The sequence below is a fragment of the Ranitomeya variabilis genome, chromosome 8, assembly GCF_051348905.1.
Source record: "Ranitomeya variabilis isolate aRanVar5 chromosome 8, aRanVar5.hap1, whole genome shotgun sequence".
NCBI classification, from domain to species: domain Eukaryota; kingdom Metazoa; phylum Chordata; class Amphibia; order Anura; family Dendrobatidae; genus Ranitomeya; species Ranitomeya variabilis.
Genome location: NC_135239.1, coordinates 194,762,392 through 194,781,712, shown reverse-complemented (window position 1 = coordinate 194,781,712; position 19,321 = coordinate 194,762,392). Strand labels below are relative to the sequence as shown.

Sequence of the window (19,321 nt, the reverse complement as noted above, 5' to 3'; positions counted from 1 at the left end):
ATGGCCTCTCACGAAGACGTGAGTCACAGATCATTCTTGACCACACAAGTCTATGGATGCTTGAAAAACTCATATAATACTCGAATGCTTGAGAAACTTCCATATTTGTTTTTTTTTTCAAACGGAAACTCTGATGTTAATATTTGAAACCGACCAGACTCTGATTAAACTCTGAACCAAAACGTTGATGAAACTTGGACCGTTTTTTCACGTACGAGAAAAATCAAAGCCATCCGATTAAAGTATGGCATGAGTAATTTTTATTTTTTTAAAAAAAAGTATCATACAGAAAATTAAAAAAAAAAAGTTAGACCAGTTGACAAAAAACACCTGCGGGGAGTGGCGGATGCAAACAATCCGTGCACCTCATAAATGTCAGCTTACAGGTGGTTGAGAAAAACCCACAAATCAAATGACATTTTTGATGGTAGGGAGTCGAATGAACTTGAAAAAAAAATCCTTGACTGACAGTGGCCAGAATTGTTTTCTCCGGGGCGATAATTATCTAATGTGTATGTCCAGCTGAAGCCGACGGAGGGGGTAGCCCTCGGCAGAAAACAAAGCTTCTTCCTGATAATTCCATCCATGACGGAGAGCGGTCCAGCGGCTCTGGGGATAATACACATTTTGGTCCTGCACCAGCATCCAGTATTGATCTCATGCTCTTAGTACACATCTCATTCCTCCCTGGTCATCTTCCTGTATCCTCAAGATTTATTGGCCTGTGGACAAAGAGCAGGCAGGAGGCACCATCTGCTGCAGCACATTAGCAGATTACAACCACAAATTATCAATGGGACGGCCCCCATCGGCAGTATTTTGTCTCTATCCGCTTTCCTTTCTCCAGTAAGAGTGCAGGGGAGGAGAGAGTTAAACACGTAAGCACTGCCAATGCCTAGTCTGCACTTAGCTGCAATATCAGGTCCTGCTTGATCTGGAGCGAGCTGCTGCCTCCTGCATAGGATTACTAGGGTGCACGGTTTTCGAAAGACCATCTTCTTCTTCTTCCTCTCCGCCGTCGCTCAAACCCTATCAAGATGTTGGACCCATCTTCCAGCGAGGAAGAATCGGATGAGATAGTGGAAGAAGAAAGCAAGGAGGTGCTGGCACCCAGCACAGGGGCCCGGCTCTCTCCTAGTAGGACCAGCGAGAGCTCCGGTGGGCTACAACCGAGCAGTCGGAGCAGCAGCGTCCGACCATCCAGCCCTAGTCCATCAGTGGTCAGCGAGAAGGAGAAAGAAGAGCTGGAAAAGCTGCAGAAGGAGGAAGAAGAGAGGAAAAGGAAGCTGCAGCTCTATGTGTTTGTCATGAGGTGTATCGCCTACCCGTTCAATGCCAAGCAGCCCACCGACATGGCGAGGAGGCAGCAGAAGGTGAGAACAATAGGGGAAGGGGAGGAGACCCCCCTAAAGTCTGGGTTATGATTATTGTATTGATGCCAGTGTCATCATCAGGTCACATCAACTGCAGTTCCTCCGATAAGAGCTGTCCGTCACGATGATGCACAGCTGGGACCCTTGTCTGGAAAGAGGTTCTGCAGCAGTCACCTATGATGGGTAGAGGTGCGATCACTTCTTCCATATGTCTTTGTAGGCTTTTGTATGGTTACAATATGCATGAATGCACGGGTGCAGGATGTAGAGGTGGATTTTGGCCTAACTTGATTGGAAGGAGCAGATGTCCAGCGAGAACTGGGGGTCTTATATAACGGTTGGAAGTGAAGGAATATGGCAGGGTGACCCATGCTCAGGCTGTTGCACAGGCATGAAGCCTTGAATTGCTGAAAATTGGAAACACAGGCCTGAGCTGGTCTCTGTCGCTGCACATAGTACATGGGGGGGGATACGTTGATTATTGAAGCTTCTTTGGTTGCACGTTAGACGAGTAAATCAAGTGGAGCTATAGAATCACATCATCTGCGCCCTCCCATAACCCAGCTCCTCCATAGGCGTCACCAGCACCGGATCCATGCAACGGCGCCACCTATGGACGAGCGACATGCACGGGGAGGGAGGGATGATGCTCTGAGACTGATACAGGAAGCGATGACTTGTTTATCTCATGTACCAGGTTCATTCATAGAAATCCGGCTTCGTCTTAAAGGTCCTTTACGACATCAGGATTCTATAGATGATGCCCATCCATCGTCTTCGGTGCATCTATAGGGTCTACAGACAGGGATCTAGATCAACATACATATTGTGTGGTCCTATTGCAGGGCTTGTAAATCATTCACTAAAATACCCATAGTGCTCGGCACAGCCAATGTCATGAGGATGGAGCAAAACCAAAGTCTAAAGGGTTATTTGGCCAAAACCTCCGAGCCGGTGAAGGTGCTTGGGCTGTAATGGAAATTGGCTTGGTTTCACTGTATGACTTAACAATACATCAAAGATATTCCTCGGGTTTGGGCAGCCCCATCCATCGCGGCTATGCCTTTGATTTTATGGCATTAATGGAAATCCAGGCAGAACTCCTTGTACTGTAGATTGACAACTTTATGTTTTAGGAACATGCAACTAAATAGTCCCACCATCAAATGATTTGGCAAAGGGTCCATGTCCCATTTTAATTAGCTTGTACTTGAATATCAGGGGTAATGGAGGCTGGTTACGGATGTAGTGCTGATTACTATGTTAATTTACCGGACAATTAAGTGTAGCGTTGTCCCAAAAGCTTACACTCTAAATACGTTGTACGACATCAACATTATATGTGCAACCAAAATGTGGTCACGTTTGGTGCTCTCTAAGTAGCTACATTGCAGGTATATATGTATGTATATATATTATTTTATTTCTGTATTATTTTAGATATGTATTTATCAATATTTTATTAGAAAGATGGATAGATAGATGATAGATAATGGATATATAGATAGATAGATAATAGATATATGATAGATAGATAGATAGATGATAGATAGATAGATAGATAGATAGATAGATAGATAGATAGATAGATAGATAGATAGATAGATAGATGATAGATAGATAGATGGATGGATAGATAATAGATAGATAGATAATAGATAGATAGATAATAGATAGATAGATAGATAGATAGATAGATAGATAGATAGATGATAGATAGATAGATGGATGGATAGATAATAGATAGATAGATAATAGATAGATAGATAATAGATAGATAGATAGATAGATAGATAGATAGATAGATAGATAGATAGATAGATAAATATTGCAGCTTGTAGCGGCTCATCGTGATCTTTCTTATCGTTGTGATATAGCGGTATATAGGAGTACGGTCGGATTGATTCCATGGGAAGAATGTAAGGTCTATCTGCCCCATATGATGACTAGTAATGGCCATATACCCGTGTCCCCTATGTACCCGCACGGCCCCCCTGAGACAGCACACAGGGGACTGTTGCAGTCGTCATCTGGAGGTTATGGAGAGCTGAGTAATGGCCGGTTTGGGACATTCGTTATTGCGTTCTGTAGCCGCTCATCAGCCTCAAATATTTATAGTGAATTAATTCAGGCTTTGGGGGAAAAACCCTACAAGATCCCCCGGTACGGCGTGTAGCGGGTGTAGCACGGGGACTATTCATTAATGTGACCCCGCAGCCGATCCGCGCGGCACTATATAATACCAATCAGCCCGTCGCCGTTCTCTAGGGATGTGCCTGTCTGCCCTGATATCTCGGCCCACTATGTCTTCCAGTAATGCATATGAGCCCGGCGTCTAGCGGATCTTGGATCCTATGGGGTTCATCATTCTGGAAAGATAATTGTAAGATTGGTTGTATGGAAAAAAAAAGGGTTGATGATCGAGGGAGAGCAGAGTAAAGGTCCGGTAACGTCACCATGTGTGAGGATAATAACATCTATGTATACTCACATGCAGACAAGTAGGTGGTTTTACATAGGACTGCAGCTAAATGTACTGCAGAATCTTAAAAATGAACACAACTATATATTGTGGGAATATGCACTGATGAAATAGCACGGGGGAGATTTATGGGTCCCATGTCAGCCATATCTCAACCTTCAGGTGGCCCGGTCCCCCGTATGCAGTCCCAAGGGGCAATCAATGCCCATACACACAAACATGGCCATCACTATTCATTGTATATTACAAATCCAGCATTATATTCTGACATCAATCTTCTCCGCTGTGCCTGCTCCTATGCACAATAACAGGGCAATGATCAGAAACAGCCGGAAGAAACATTACAGCAGAAGACAACCGCCATATGTAAGACATATATCACACGGCCAGGCGGGACTGGGATAAACGAGTCCTGGTCTCTTTTTCTTCCTGACACATTTGGTCCTGTTGGGAAATGTGATGCAGGAGCTTCATAAATATGGCATTCGGCCCATGTAGGCTTGTAGATATAGAAGAGTGAGGACATGGCGTAGGATTAACATTCACTACATGGTCAGACATGGATGGAGGAAAATACTTGAAGGTCTTCTCCTCCATCCATGTCTGGTAATACTTTTGTTGACCTTGAGTGACCAGGAGCCTCCAAAATGGCTATGTCTGCAGGTTACAGTAGGAAGAGCAGCTCTGAAGCGCACGTTTGTCTGATTTGGCACTGGTGTCCCTCCCACACAAACAGTATGGTGCCCCCACAATCCCCTATACAGAATGATGCAACCACAGCCCCCCACAGACAATATGAAGCCCCTACAACTCTTTAAACAGTATGATAGCACCTCACATAGTGTGACGCCCTCATAGTCCCCACTGCATAGTATTATGCCACCACTGCCCTTTATACACAGTATGATGCCCCCACACTCTCCCCTACACAGTATGATGAATCCACAACCCCCCACAGCCAATATGATGCCCCTACAACTCTTTACACAGTATTATAGCAGCGCACATAGTGTGACGCCCTCATAGTCCCCACCACACAGTATTATGCCACCACTGCCCTTTATACACAGTATGATGCCCCCACACTCTCCCCTACACAGTATGATGAATCCACAACCCCCCACAGCCAATATGATGCCCCTACAACTCTTTACACAGTATTATAGCACCTCACATAGTGTGACACCCTCATAGTCCCCACTGCATAGTATTATGCCATCACTGCCCTTCATACACAGTATGATGCCCCCACACTCTCCCATACTCAGTATGATGCCCCCACAGACAATATGATGCCTCTACAACTCTTTACACAGTAATATAGCACCTCACATAGTGTGACGCCCTCATAGTCCCCACCACACAGTATTATGCCACAACTGGCCTTCTTACACATTATGATGCCCCCACACTCTCCCATACACAGTATGATGCCCCCAGAGCCCCCCACAGACAATATGATGCCCCTACAACTTTTTACGCAGTATTATAGCACCTCACATAGTGTGATACCCTCATAGTCCCCACCACACAGTATTATACCACCACTGCTTTCATACACAGTATGATGGCCCCCATATTCTCCCATACACAGTATGATGCATCCACAGCCCACACAGCCAATATGATGCCCCTACAACTCTTTACACAGTATTATAGCACCTCACATAGTACGATGCCCTCATAGTCCCCATTGTATAGTATTATGCCACCACTGTCCTTCTTACACAGTATGATAGCCCCACACTCTCCCATACACAGTATGATGCTCCCACACTCTCCTATACATAGTATGATGCATCCACAGCCCCCACAGACAATATAAAGCCCCTAAAACTCTTTACACAGTATGATAGCACTTCACATAGTGTGATACCCTCATAGTCCCCACTACACATTATTATGCCACCACTGCTTTCATACACAGTATGATGGCACCCATATTCTCCCATACACAGTATGATGCATCCACAGCCCGCACAGCCAATTTGAGGCCCCTACAACTCCTTACACAGTATGATAGCAGCTCACATAGTGTGATGCCCTCATAGTCCCCATCACACAGTATTGAGCCACCACTGCCCTTCAATAAAATTAAAAGCAAAACCACAAAAAGACGAATACAAAATTGGTCAAAAATTCAAGAATTTCACTATCAAGATGCAGCAAACCCATGTAGCTATGATAGCGGCAAGACAGGTGCAATATACTGAAGAGACAACCACTCACAACCTATCTACCAGTTCATGGAGGGGGTTATTGCTTAGTATTAAATTGCACAAAAGTGGCTTGTATAGGGCGCTGGTCACACACAGGTATTGCACAGTGTCTGGCTTATGGAGCGCCTGCCAGGGCCGTGGGGTACTCGGGTCTGACAGTTCTTAAAGGGGATGTGTCAGGGCAGCGGAGACCCGGTCCGTGGCCCTGGGCATCCAATAAAAGAGGATGAAATGTAGTGGAAAATAAAGTCTATGGAGAAATGTTCATAAAGCCACCTGTGGTACTCAGCCAGGGATGGCTGATGCTGCTTAAACGGGACCACTGGGGCTGATGGTGTTGCAGCAGAGTTGGTACAGCTCCCCACAGGTAGAGCTTAGTCCCCAGGGCTACCGGACAGTTTATGAGGGGTTGTTGTAGATGTTGGAGTGCAGGAAATAATTTGAGAACACTGGGTTTGCAGCTCCTTTACATTTTTAATTGTCAGCACAGTCCGGAGCACAGGTTACAGGTGATCTTTGAAATCCAGGCAGCCTGGAAGCGGTTCGGAATCCCCCTAGCCAGGTGGGGTTGGAAGCCTTCCTCTCTGGGCTGAATTCTGGGTTCTTCATGCATTAGCTTTCCTCAAGTCCCTCTATCAATCTGTCCCTCAGGTGGGACACTACCAGCATGGCAGGCAGCTCGAGCCTTTTTTACAGGTGTCCCTCTCTCGTGGTAATTCCGGCCTCTAATCTGCTGCTGTGCCTTTGGGTGTAGTTGTGGCCAGGAGACCTGCAATCTCCTGTCCTCCGGTCTCAGCTGTGGAGCATACGGATCCCACACAATCTCAGACCCCGATGTCCGGTTTCTTGTGCTTAATCCTGGGGGTGAGCTCATTCTCAGCTCCACTCCCAGTTTCTCTCTCCCTTCACTGTCTCACACAGACTGACATCTAACTCCTCCTCCAGACCAGAGCTCCCCCTTCTGGTCTGGTGTCAGGAAAGTGTTATATGTAAGTGTTACCTGCCAAAGGGATTCCTTCTTGCTTCCAGGCATGGCATCATCCTCCCCGGGAGGCAGGCAATACAACTGTGACAACCGGATTCCTAGGGTGTCACATTTACTGCCTATTAATGATGCCCATACTATTAGATTAGGCAGGCTGCCCAGCGCTATCTAAATTCATCCCCCACACAAAGTAAGATGTCTCCACAGTCCCTTATAAGATAAAATAAAATTATAAAAATTGCTGACTTATTCCTGTTCCCCCAATTTGCTACTCACACCACTAAATGATGGAGCAAGAAGTCAACGGCTCCCTCCTCCACCATTGTGTTCGATGTTGGTATTAGGTGTTGGACTCCCAATGATGTGATATTGATCCTAAATAAAGGTCATTAATATCCTAGTACTACTGAAAAACCCCTTTAATGTTCCACTAAAAATATTTTGGAGAAAGTGAATAAAAATGTTAAAAAAATCTAGAATAAACAGTCAATTAAAGGGATCCTCTGGGAGTACATAAATACAGCTCAATTAACAGAGCAGATGACATGCTGTAAATTCTTAATGCACCCATTGTTTTGTCTCTCAGAGATTTTGTCCCCAAGCTATGAACTCAGGAGCTGCAATTAGAGAAAGTGGGTCGGGGGGCAGCGCTCATTCATTGATGTCCTATCCATGTGGACAACATATGAATATGCGGTATGTATGTTATACCAAGATGATGGACGTCATGTGAGTAAGCGATCCTTCCCCTACGGTGGATGACAGGTCGACATGACGTGACCACTGCAGCCAATCACTCGTAGTTTCTCATCATTAACTGCTTTTGTCATTGTACACCATTGTAAGCTTTTTTTAATTTTTTTTTAAATATCATAGGGTTGGACAACCTCATTAAATATTTCAAACTACCCTTATTTTACTGATCCGTACAGTAGGTGGTTCCTGAAAAGACCCAATGGGGTTGAGGTCCGGGCTCTTTATGGTTGGTCATGATCAGGTACGGACCGGGCTGATATTCAGCCCTGGCATTTGAAATTACACGGGCCCATGCTGTCCCCGACCCCAAACACCAGATGTTACTACTACGTAATATTGCCTTGGATGGAGGAAAGGAAGATTTACTACCAGACAAATATTTCCAATGATATCTGCTGGTGGCCTGCTGGGGTAAGTGACCGAGTCAGCGAATTTGTGTTCCGTCACAACTCTTAACGGTATGGGTACCTTGAGAACACCAATTCTGTTAACAATTTCAACAAGGCAGCCCACGACCAGACAGGCCCTTCTGGCATTTGCCAGAATTGCCAGATGGCCAGTCCAGCCCTGGTCATGATCTTCCATGAAAATCCATCAACCATGTTTGTATGGACCTTTTGCACTGGACAAAGACATGAGGAACAGAAAAGGGTCTTCTTCAAACTCTTCCCACAAAGCTAGAAGCTTCAATTGTCCACAATGTCTTGTGCGGATATATTAAGATTTGCCTACACTGGAAATAAGGGGCCGAGGCCGCCCCCTGATAGGAAGCCCATAGCATTATCCTTCTCCACCAAACTGTACAGCTGGCACAATGCAGTCAGTCGGGTAATGATCTCCTGGCATTCACCAAACCCAGACTCGTCCATCAGATGTCATATGGAGAAGTGTGATCGCTGCACAGAACATGTTTCCTCCAGAGTCTAGTGGTGGCGCCTTACACCACTCCATCCGATACTCAGCATTGTGCTTGGTGATGTAAGGCTGCATGCTCGGCTATGAAGCAATGTTTGTAAAGGTGTGGCCTCTGCAGTCATCGAGTCAGCAGAGCGTTGGTGACTTTTCTGTCCTCTGCTCCTCAGCTCTCGGTGACTTTGGTCTGTAACTTTACATTTCTGAATATTTTCTCAGTGCACCATACCTTGCTGTGATACCATTGTTGCAACCAGACGTGCCCCCTTCTTTTTAAAATCTTATGATCTCATAGGCAAATAAAGGGAAACTGCAGCTGCATCCCCCTCCTCCCGGTATTAGATTTCTGAACATTTATCAACGACATGCAGACTTGTAAATGCTGGAAATGAAAGAAAATCCTACCTTAAGGCCCCGTCTCACTAAGCGATTTACCAACGATCACGACCAGCGATATGACCTGGCCGTGATCGTTGGTAAGTCGTTGTGTGGTCGCTGGGGAGCTGTCACACAGACCGCTCTCCCCAGCGACCAACGATCAGGGGAACGACTTCGGCATCGTTGAAACTGTCTTCAACGATGCCGAAGTCCCCCTGCAGCACCCGGGTAACCAGGGTAAACATCGGGTTACTAAGCGCAGGGCCGCGCTTAGTAACCCGATGTTTACCCTGGTTACCAAAAAAAACAAACAGTACATACTCGCCTTTCGGTGTCCAGGTCCCTTGCCGTCTGCTTCCTGCTCTCACTGACTGCCGGCCGTACAGCGAGAGCAGAGCGCAGCGGTGACGTCACTGCTGTGCTCTCATTTCTCACTGTACGGCCGGCAGTCAGTCAGAGCAGGAAGCAGACGGCAAGGGACCTGGACACTGAAAGGCGAGTATGTACTGTTTGTTTTTTTTTACATTTACGCTGGTAACCAGGGTAAACATCGGGTTACTAAGCGCGGCCCTGCGCTTAGTAACCCGATGTTTACCCTGGTTACCAGTGAAGACATCGCTGGATCGCTGTCACACACACCGATTCAGCAATGTCAGCGGGGCCTCAACGACCAAAAAAAGGTCCAGGCCATTCTGACACGACCAGCGATCTCGCAGCAGGGGCCTGATCGCTGGTACGTGTCACACATAGCGAGATCGCTATGGAGGTCGCTGTTGCGTCACAAAACTTGTGACTCAGCAGCGATCTCGCTAGCGATCTCGCTATGTGAGACGGGGCCTTTACCCTAAAATATATATTTTACAAAGTTGTAAATATTTATATGTTGCAATCATTTATGTGAATATAAAAAAAATATATAATAATAATAATAATAATACAAGTAATTACAATTTAGATTTTTGTACACGTTGTAGCAAATCGCTGCATTCTGGTAAATCGGATTTGTTAAGCAGAGCAATAAATGGCTTCTACCTCCTTATATGAAGTGTTTGCAATAATCTGAACATATGCTAATTTGCATATGACATATTAATCTGGCATGTGTATACGGATCCAGCATCAGCTATTACAGCACGCTTTTTGCATATTATTCCCACTTGTCTTGGATTTCTTATTAGGTACTCACCTTATTTACACACGGTGTAGGATTTCGTGAAAATTCCCTGCATACAATTTATCCAAATGGCGATGAACAATCCCTGGGTAGAATTTGCTTCGGAAATGTTTATTTTGTTTTACGTTTTTTTTTTTTTAATTAATGGATAATATTGATCATATCTGGATTTTCAAGAGTAACTTTTTGGGTTTGACGTATTATCAGTTTTTCCATTTTCTAAAAATGTTCTTTTGACACATTTACTCCGGAGCTTCTACTTACGTAAATTTGCCATTATGGAATTTTGTCCTTCAGAAAGGGAAGAGTTCCATTAAGAGGGTCATCCATCAATCCCTCTTTGTTAGAATGGCCCCCCCCTGGAGATTAGATGACCATAGAGATCATCCTCCTGATAGTGATCAGTTGTGATCGCTGCCAAAAATCCAGCTGCAAGTGTTCATTTTTCCTGCAGCGCCTCCGGAGGGCAAACAAAATATTACATAGTGTGTCTTGATAAATCATCAGTGGTGTCAATTTGGTATTAGAAATCTACTGATATTACTCCATGGGGTTTAAAAACATAGATTTTGGATGGAATTATTTTTAAAGGGATAGGATTGCCTTGAAAGTATTGCAATGCAAACTGAAAAGTGAAAAATGTGGGAGGGGGTGGAATGGTCTATGACGGGATTAAAAACTGACTAGTTGACTTAAAAGGCTAAGCTCTATGTAGAAAAAGGAGGTCAATTTTCCCTGTGTGAGTCATGAGTCAATAAAAAAGTCACTGGCAAGGGAGAAGAGGGAGCAGCTGGGTCAGGAGTTGAAGAGGGGAATGATAAATGTGGGGAGAAGAGAATTCCTGTTTCTACATAGAGCAGAGAAAAGAGAAGAATTATCTGGGTAGAAAGGCAAAATGAGCAATTGTAAGCACACAGTGCTGTATAATATTATGATTGCAATATATTAATAGGATAAAACATTGATGGAAGGAGGAGGAGGAGTGCTTCTATAATGAGCCTTACAACATGACTAAGGATCGGAGATAAGCATGTTAACTCACGCTGCCCTGGTATGGCATCTAGTCCAGTCTTCTATGGCAGCAGGTCTTCTTCTCTGCTCCTGACATCCTCGCCCTGGCATTCTGGGGCCTCTGGCACTCATTAGTCCCTGTGATGTCATACCTAAAATGCACCCAAAATACCAGTTGGAGGATGGCGAGTGCAGAAGAAAAGACCGAATGCGATGGAGGAAAGGACCCGATCCCGGACTAGGGTAGCATAAATCAAATTGCTCATCTCTACTGAGGATTTTACCCAAAAACAAAGGAAAAAAATACTCATTAGTAGACAACTGTTAGGATAGATGCCTCATTAGGTGTTTTCGTTCCACTTATGGCATAGTTAGTTCTTGGGTCCTCACTGGTTTGAGGGACCAATATGTCATCTACTCCGACTTCGCAGATATGTTACAATTGTCACCATAGGACACATGGAACCATGGCTCAGTCACAATAAGTCTTGGCTTCCAAAAACAACTCATGTATATGGTGGCAATGCATTCATAGAAAGAATGCAAAGATGCCCCCAAAATCCTGCAGGCCCAACAATATTCTACTTGTGCAATTGTAGCAGGAATATGGTGCAATACTTTGCTTACAGTAGAGCCTACAATCCCTGCCATTCAGAGACCACCAATATCAGTGCCTAAATTTAAGCAAACATGTTCACCCAAAACCTTAAAAGTGTCCTCCCAAAATCATAAGGTTTCTTCAAGTGGCGTAACTAGGATCCAATGGGCCTTGGTGCAAAATTTGGACCTGGGATCCCATCTGCATGTTGGTTACATATATGGGGCCTTGTAGCATTCTAGATCCTGTAAATACATATGTGTTCACACCCCGTGTCATAATGTCCCCTGTCCTGGCTCCTTCTTGTAACAGTTTCTCCCACTCTAACATAGTAACATAGTTATTAAGGTTGAAGGAAGACTTTAAGTCCATCTAGTTCAACCCATAGCCTAACCTAACATGCCCTAACATGTTGATCCAGAGGAAGGCAAAAAAAACCCATGTGGCAAAGAGTAAGCTCCACCTTAGGGAAAAAAATTCCTTCCCGACTCCACTCTAGACCCCTTTCAGTAATAATGCCCCCCATCCTGGGCCCTATGCTGTAACATTGTCCACCATCATTGGCCCTTTCCTGGTATAATGTCATCAAATTCTAGTATAATGTCTCCATCCTGGTATAATGTCCCTATTGTGGTATAATGCCGCCCCCATTCTAATATACTGTTCCCACACTGATATAATGTCCCCCATCCTGCTATATTGTCCTTATTCTGGTATATTGTCCCCCTTTCTGGTATAATGTTCCCATGCTGGAATAATGCCCCAATCCTGGTATAATGTCCCCCATCCTGGTATAAAGTCCCCCATTCTGGTATAATGTCCCCTATTCTGGTATAATGTCCCCCATCCTGGTATAATGTCCCCCCTTCTTGGTATAATGTCTCCAGGCTGGTATAATGTCCCCCATCCTGCTATATTGTCCCTATTCCGGTATATTGTCCCCCTTTCTGGTATAAAGTTCCCATCCTGGTTTAATGTCCCCCATTCTGGTATAATGTCCCCATCCTGGTTTAATGTCCCCAATTCTGGTCTAATGTCCCCCATTCTGGTATAATGTCCCCCATCCTGGTATAATGTACCCTATTCGGGTATAATGTCCCCCATCCTGGTATATTGTCCCTATTCTGGTATATTGTCCCCTATTCTGGTATAATGTTCCCATGCTGGATTAAAGTCCCCCCATCCAGGTATAATGTCCCCCATTCTGGTATAATGTCCAACTTCTTCGTATAATGTCTCCAGGCTGGTATAATGTCCCCCATCCTGGTATAACGTCCCTATTCTGGTATATTGTACCCCATTTTGGTATAATGTTCCCATACTAGTATAATGTCCCCATGCTGGTATAATGCCCCCTCATCCTGATATAATGCCTCTCCATTCTAGTATAATGTTCCCATACTGGTTTAATGCCCCCCATCCTGGTGTATTGTCCCTATTCTGGTATATTGTCCCCAGTTTTAGTATAATGTTCCCATACTGATATAATGTCACCCATCCTGGTATAATGTTCCCATCCTGGTATATTGTTCCCATTCTGGTATAATGTTTCCATACTGGTATAATGTCCCCCATTCTGGTATATTGTTTGTATTCTGGTATAATGTTCCCATACTGGTATAATGTCCCCCATCCTGGTATATTTTTCCTATCCTGGTATAATGCCTCCCCATTAATAATAATAATAATAATAATAATAATTTTATTTATATAGCGCCAACATATTCCGCAACGCTTTACAATTATATAGGGGATTTGTACAGACAATAGATATTACAGAATAACAATAAACACAGATCAAAACAAATACCAAGAGGAATGAGGGCCCTGCTCGCAAGCTTACAAACTATGAGGAAAAAGGCAGACACGAGAGGTGGATGGTAACTATTGTTCAGACCAGCCATAGTGTAAGGCTCTGGTGTTCATGTAAAGCTGCATGAACCAGTTATCAGCCTAAGTATGTAGCAGTACAGACACAGAGGGCTATTAACTGCATAAAGTGTATGAGAACATGATGCGAGGAACCTGATTATGGTTGAAGTTTTTTTAATAGGCCACACAGGGATAGTTAGGTTAATGCGTTGAGGCGGTAGGCCAGTCTGAACAAATGCGTTTTTAGGGCATGCTTAAAACTGTGGGGATTAATCGTATTAACCTGGGTATTGCATTCCAAAGAATTGCCGCAGCACGTGAAAAATCTTGGAGACGGGAGTGGGAGGTTCTAATTATTGAGGATGTTAACCTCAGGTCATTAGCAGAATGGAGAACCAGGGAGGAGTTGTAGGGTGGTGCTGAGCCATGGAGTGCTTTGTGGATGAGGGTAGTAGTTTTGTACTGGATTCTGGAGCGGATTGGTAACCAGTGTAATGACTGGCACAGGGTAGAGGCATCGGTGTAATGGCTGGTGAGGAATATAATCCTGGCAGCAGCATTCAGGACAGATTGGAGCGGGGAGAGTTTGGTAAGAGGGAGGCCGATTAGTAGAGAGTTACGATAGTCCAGACGAGAATGAATGAGTGAAACAGTAAGAATTTTTGCAGAGTTGAAAGTAAGAAAAGGGCGAATTCTAGAAATGTTTTTGAGATGCAGATCAGAAGAGCGAGCCAGTGAGCGGATGTGGGTGGTGAATGAAAGCTCGGAATCAAGTATGACCCTAAGGCAGCGGGCATGTTGCTGTGGAGTAATGGTGGAACCGCACACAGAGATGGCAAAGTCAGGCAAAGGTAGGTTAGTAGAGGGAGAGAACACGAGGAGTTCAGTTTTTGACAGGTTCAGTTTCAGATAGAGGGAGGACATGATGTTAGAGACAGCGGTAAGACAATCACTGGTGTTTTCTAAAAAGGTCGGCGTGATATCAGGAGAAGAAGTGTATAATTGGGTGTCGTCAGCATAGAGATGGTACTGGAAACCAAATCTACTGATTGTTTGTCCAATAGGGGCAGTATACAAAGAGAAGAGGAGGGGGCCTAGGACTGATCCTTGAGGAACCCCAACAGTAAGGGGAAGGTGAGAGGAGGAGGAAGCAGCAAAACATACAGTGAAGGATCGGTCAGAGAGATAGGAGGAGAACCAGGAGTGAACGGTGTCCTTGAGGCCGATGAAGCGGAGCATAGTGAGGAGGAGCTGATGATCCACAGTGTCGAATGCTGCGGAGAGATCCAAGAGAATTAGCATGGAGTAGTGACCATTAGATTTAGCTGTTAGTAGGTCATTAGAGACTTTAGCGAGGGCAGTTTCAGTAGAGTGTAAAGAGCGGAAGCCAGATTGAAGAGGGTCGAGAAGAGAGTTATCTGAGAGATAGCGGGTAAGACGGGAGTGGACCAGGCGTTCCAGGAGTTTAGAGATGAAGGGAAGATTAGAGACAGGTCTATAATTAGCGGCACAGTTTTGGTCGAGGGAGGGTTTTTTAAGTAATGGATGTATGATGGCATGCTTAAATGAGGAGGGAAAAATACCGGAAGAGAGAGAAAGGTTGAATATTTTTGTTAGGTGAGAGGTGACAGCCGGAGAAAGGGACTGGAGGAGATGTGACGGAATGGGGTCACTGGTGCAAGTGGTCTGGTGAGAAGATGCAAGGAGCCTGATTACTTCTTTTTCTGTGACTGGTTCAAAGTCAGAGAATGAACTAGATGCTGTGGGGGAGGGAGGACAGTGCATGGTCTGAGGGGATTGGGAGATAATTTTCTGTCGGATGAGGTCAATTTTTTCTCATATATTGTCCCTATTCTGGTATAATATTCCCATGCTGCTATAACGTCCCCCATTCTGGTATAATGCCCCCCCATTTTAGTATAATGTTCCATTACTGGTATACCATCCCCCATCCTGATATAACATTTATATATTTTTTCCCAACTTGTGATGTTGGGAAAAGAAACTTTTAAATAATGGACAACCCAGTCCATCTCGGGACCGTCCCCCTAACCATGTAAATTCCCCATTGAATAGATATTTATTTACCATCTGCACAAGGATCATGGTGATAATGGAGCACTAATTGAGCACTAGAGTCAAACCAGAGATAAATGGAATTTTAGAGAAGAGCCCGCGGCCATATGTCATACATCAGATAAGAATCCTATGGACGGTGAGATAGTGAGTGCAGCATGGATGATGGGAGTCTGCCTCCTCCACTATAAACACATGACGCGTACGGATGAGTCCCCGGAGTCGGACCTGCCAATTCTCTATGACAACACCCACTGTTTGTTCTCTGAGATTTATGTATATTGGGGAGGATAACGCACCCTGGATGACATAGGGTTAACAAAACACCTATAGAGTAATTATACAGAGCGGTCGCTGTAACACACCTTGTGCAGCAGAAAAGGGAATCAGCCGTTGCAGCTAATGCTACTGTTTTATCCCGTCTCCCACCGACACCGTGCATAGAAATGGTCTGTGGGCCTCCACATCACCTGGCGAAACCACGGGGCTGAGGACAACACAGACGATTCTTTATACACCAAATTGAGATTGTCTGGAGTTGTTCATGAAGTCAAAAGCACCCCTGATGCTCCCTGCTATAAAGATCCATGGGATCTGCAGAAATTGCAATGTGTCCAGCTCCACCTGCTGCAGAACCTCTTTGACATGTAAAGTATAATGTAATGTCGACCGGAAAATAATTGCAAGATTAGATGTCACCTTGGAGGTCTGTGATCTCTTACATGACGGAAGAGGGCTGTGCTCCATATATATCTGATGGGAAATTAAAGGGATACTTCAGCAATGACACATGAGGTCCTGTCCGCAGGATGTTAGTGCGATGGTGGTCTGACGCCCCACTGATCAGCTCTCAGCAGGTCCTGTTGGGGGTGGAGGCGTGCAGTGTACAGTGTCAGAAATGCTCTGTGGGGTTGTCAGGGCTCAGACTCCAATAATTTGATATTGATGACTTACTCTAAAGATCAGCCATCGATATCTGAGTTCTGGACAATCCCTGGTCCACTCCATTCGCTGCTTACATCCGGCCATTGTCAGCTCGATGTTTGGGGTGGCAGGTGTCGGACCACCACTGATCCCCTTTAAGAAGAGGTCTAGGTGCACCACATACGGCAACATTTTAGCAGATGTTTTCACATTCCCGCAGTCTCTGTTGCTCCTATGGAAAGACCAATACTATTAGACAGCTGTGATAGTTGAGGACCCTCCTGGAGGTTTCGCATTGGGGTCCACGAGCTTCAGGTTAATCCACCGGCTGCAGTTATACATTCACTGCTCTGCATTGTAAGTAAAGAACCGGAGAAAAAAATCCAGTAGAAATCTGAAGGACGCAGTGAATCATTATAAGGCCTCATTCACACATCAGTATGTCATCAGTATTTCATCAGTATGTCATCAGTATGTCATCAGTATTTCATCAGTATGTCATCAGTATGTCATCAGTATGTCATCAGTATGTCATCAGTATTTGTTCGCCTCATCCAGGAGCGTCTCCAAAGCACAGAACAAGTGTCAGTCTTTCCATTCCAGCTTTCCTCTGACTGTCCCACTCCTGGCTCTGGCATAAAGACTCTGATGAAAAACACTGACCGGATACAGACGTGTGACTGAGGCCTAATGGAAACGGTTTACTAACCCCGTCAGCTCCCTGTGTGAGATGTTATGTGTCCCGTGGAATAATGACAAATACAGTCACGGGTTTAGTAAACCTATTATTCCTATGTGATAAGTAAACAGAACAGACATTACATTAGGCCATTGTATCCAGAGAGTATACAGTGTATGGCTGGTGCTGCACCTGCCCCATCCCCCGCCTGCGGTGCAGCCCCTCCATCACTGAGGCGTCTGGGGGACAGGCCGGCAGCTGTCCTGTTCCTCCCTCACCGGGGTCTGTCCTCAGGGAAACACTGGATTGTTCTTCTAATACGTTAGTAAACGGAATATTGTACAAGACAGAGAAAGCGGAGCAGGATTTCCTGGAATAGAGGTGTACAGTATCTATCAGTCCGTCCTTCCTTCTATCTACTATCTATCTATCTATCTATCTATCTATCTATCTATCTATCTATCTATCTATATCTATCTATTATAATAGATATAGAAATAGATAGATAATAGATAGAAACATAGATAGAGAGATAGTTAGATACATAGATAGATAGAGAGATAGTTAGATAGATACTAGATAGATAGATAGATAGATAGATAGATAGATAGATAGATAATAGAAAACAGATAATAGAGAGATAGAAAGATAGATAGCTATGTAATAGATAGATAGATAGACATATAGATAGATACATAGATACATAGATAGATACTAGATAGATAGATAATAGATAGAAAACAGATGATAGATAGATAGATAGATAGATAGATAGATAGATAGATAGATAGATAGATAGATAGATAGATAAATAGATAATAGATATATAGATAGATAATAGATAGATACATAGATAGATACTACATAGATAGATAATAGATAGATAATATATAGATAGATACATAGATAGATAGATATATACTAGATAGATAGATAATAGATATATGGATAGATAATAGATAGAAAATAGATAATAGATAGATAGATAATAGATAGATAATAGATATATGGATAGATAATAGATGGAAAATAGATAATAGATAGATAGATACTAGATAGATAGATAGATAGATAGATAGATAGATAGATAGATAGATAGATATATGGATAGATAATAGATAGATACTAGATAGACAGATAATAGATAGATAATAGATAGTAGATGATAGATAGATAGATAGATAGATATATGGATAGATAATAGATAGATACTAGATAGACAGATAATAAATAGATAATAGATAGTAGATAACACAGGTCAACAAAAAAAAATTTTTTTTCTGGTGTCCAAAATATTTTAATGAATTTAGGGTATTTTTGGGGTGCTGATTCTGAATATGCTATCAGTTTTGCCAGATTGGCTCAAGTTTTTGAGATTTTTGGTATCTTATTTATAGCACTTGTTGGTAAATGCGACGCATCATCTCATTAATTTCTTTGGATTAGTACTTGAACTGAGCAGTTCTCAATATAGTTTTGTGTTAATTAGTGTTCTAAAAGTTTGTTCATAGCTTGATTTTTGCACTAACTTTATGTTGTTGTCTGTTTTCCAGTGAAAAGCATGAACTCATCAAGAAGAAGTTGTCTTAACGATCCAGACTCATTCTGTTACATTTGTGGTGAATACACACTGCCAAAACATAGAAGAAACATAACAGACTTCGTAAAAAAAGTGTATTTTGCCTATTTTGGGGTTATGCTTGGGGACCAAGACAAGTTTTGGGCACCACACATAGTGTGCAAAGCATGTATCGAATTATTACGAAAATGGAGCAAAGGACAAAGAAAAAGCTTCAAATTTGGTGTTCCAATGGTGTGGAGAGAGCCAAAAAATCATCATGATGACTGTTATTTCTGTGCAGTGCAAGTGCAAGGATTCAAT

General features: G+C 43.6%; 1 protein-coding gene across 19 annotated transcripts in view; it reads left to right on the top strand.

The window, feature by feature from the left end:
- Window positions 1-854: 854 nt before the first annotated feature.
- CADPS (calcium dependent secretion activator) overlaps window positions 855-19,321 on the top strand; it is a 434,847-nt gene continuing 416,380 nt past the window's right edge. For all 19 annotated transcript variants that reach the window (XM_077275863.1, XM_077275861.1, XM_077275860.1 and 16 more), the window contains exon 1: window positions 855-1,373. In XM_077275863.1, coding sequence (XP_077131978.1) covers window positions 1,038-1,373 — 336 coding nt within the window. In that variant the 5' untranslated portion in view covers window positions 855-1,037. The remainder of the gene's footprint in view (window positions 1,374-19,321) is intronic.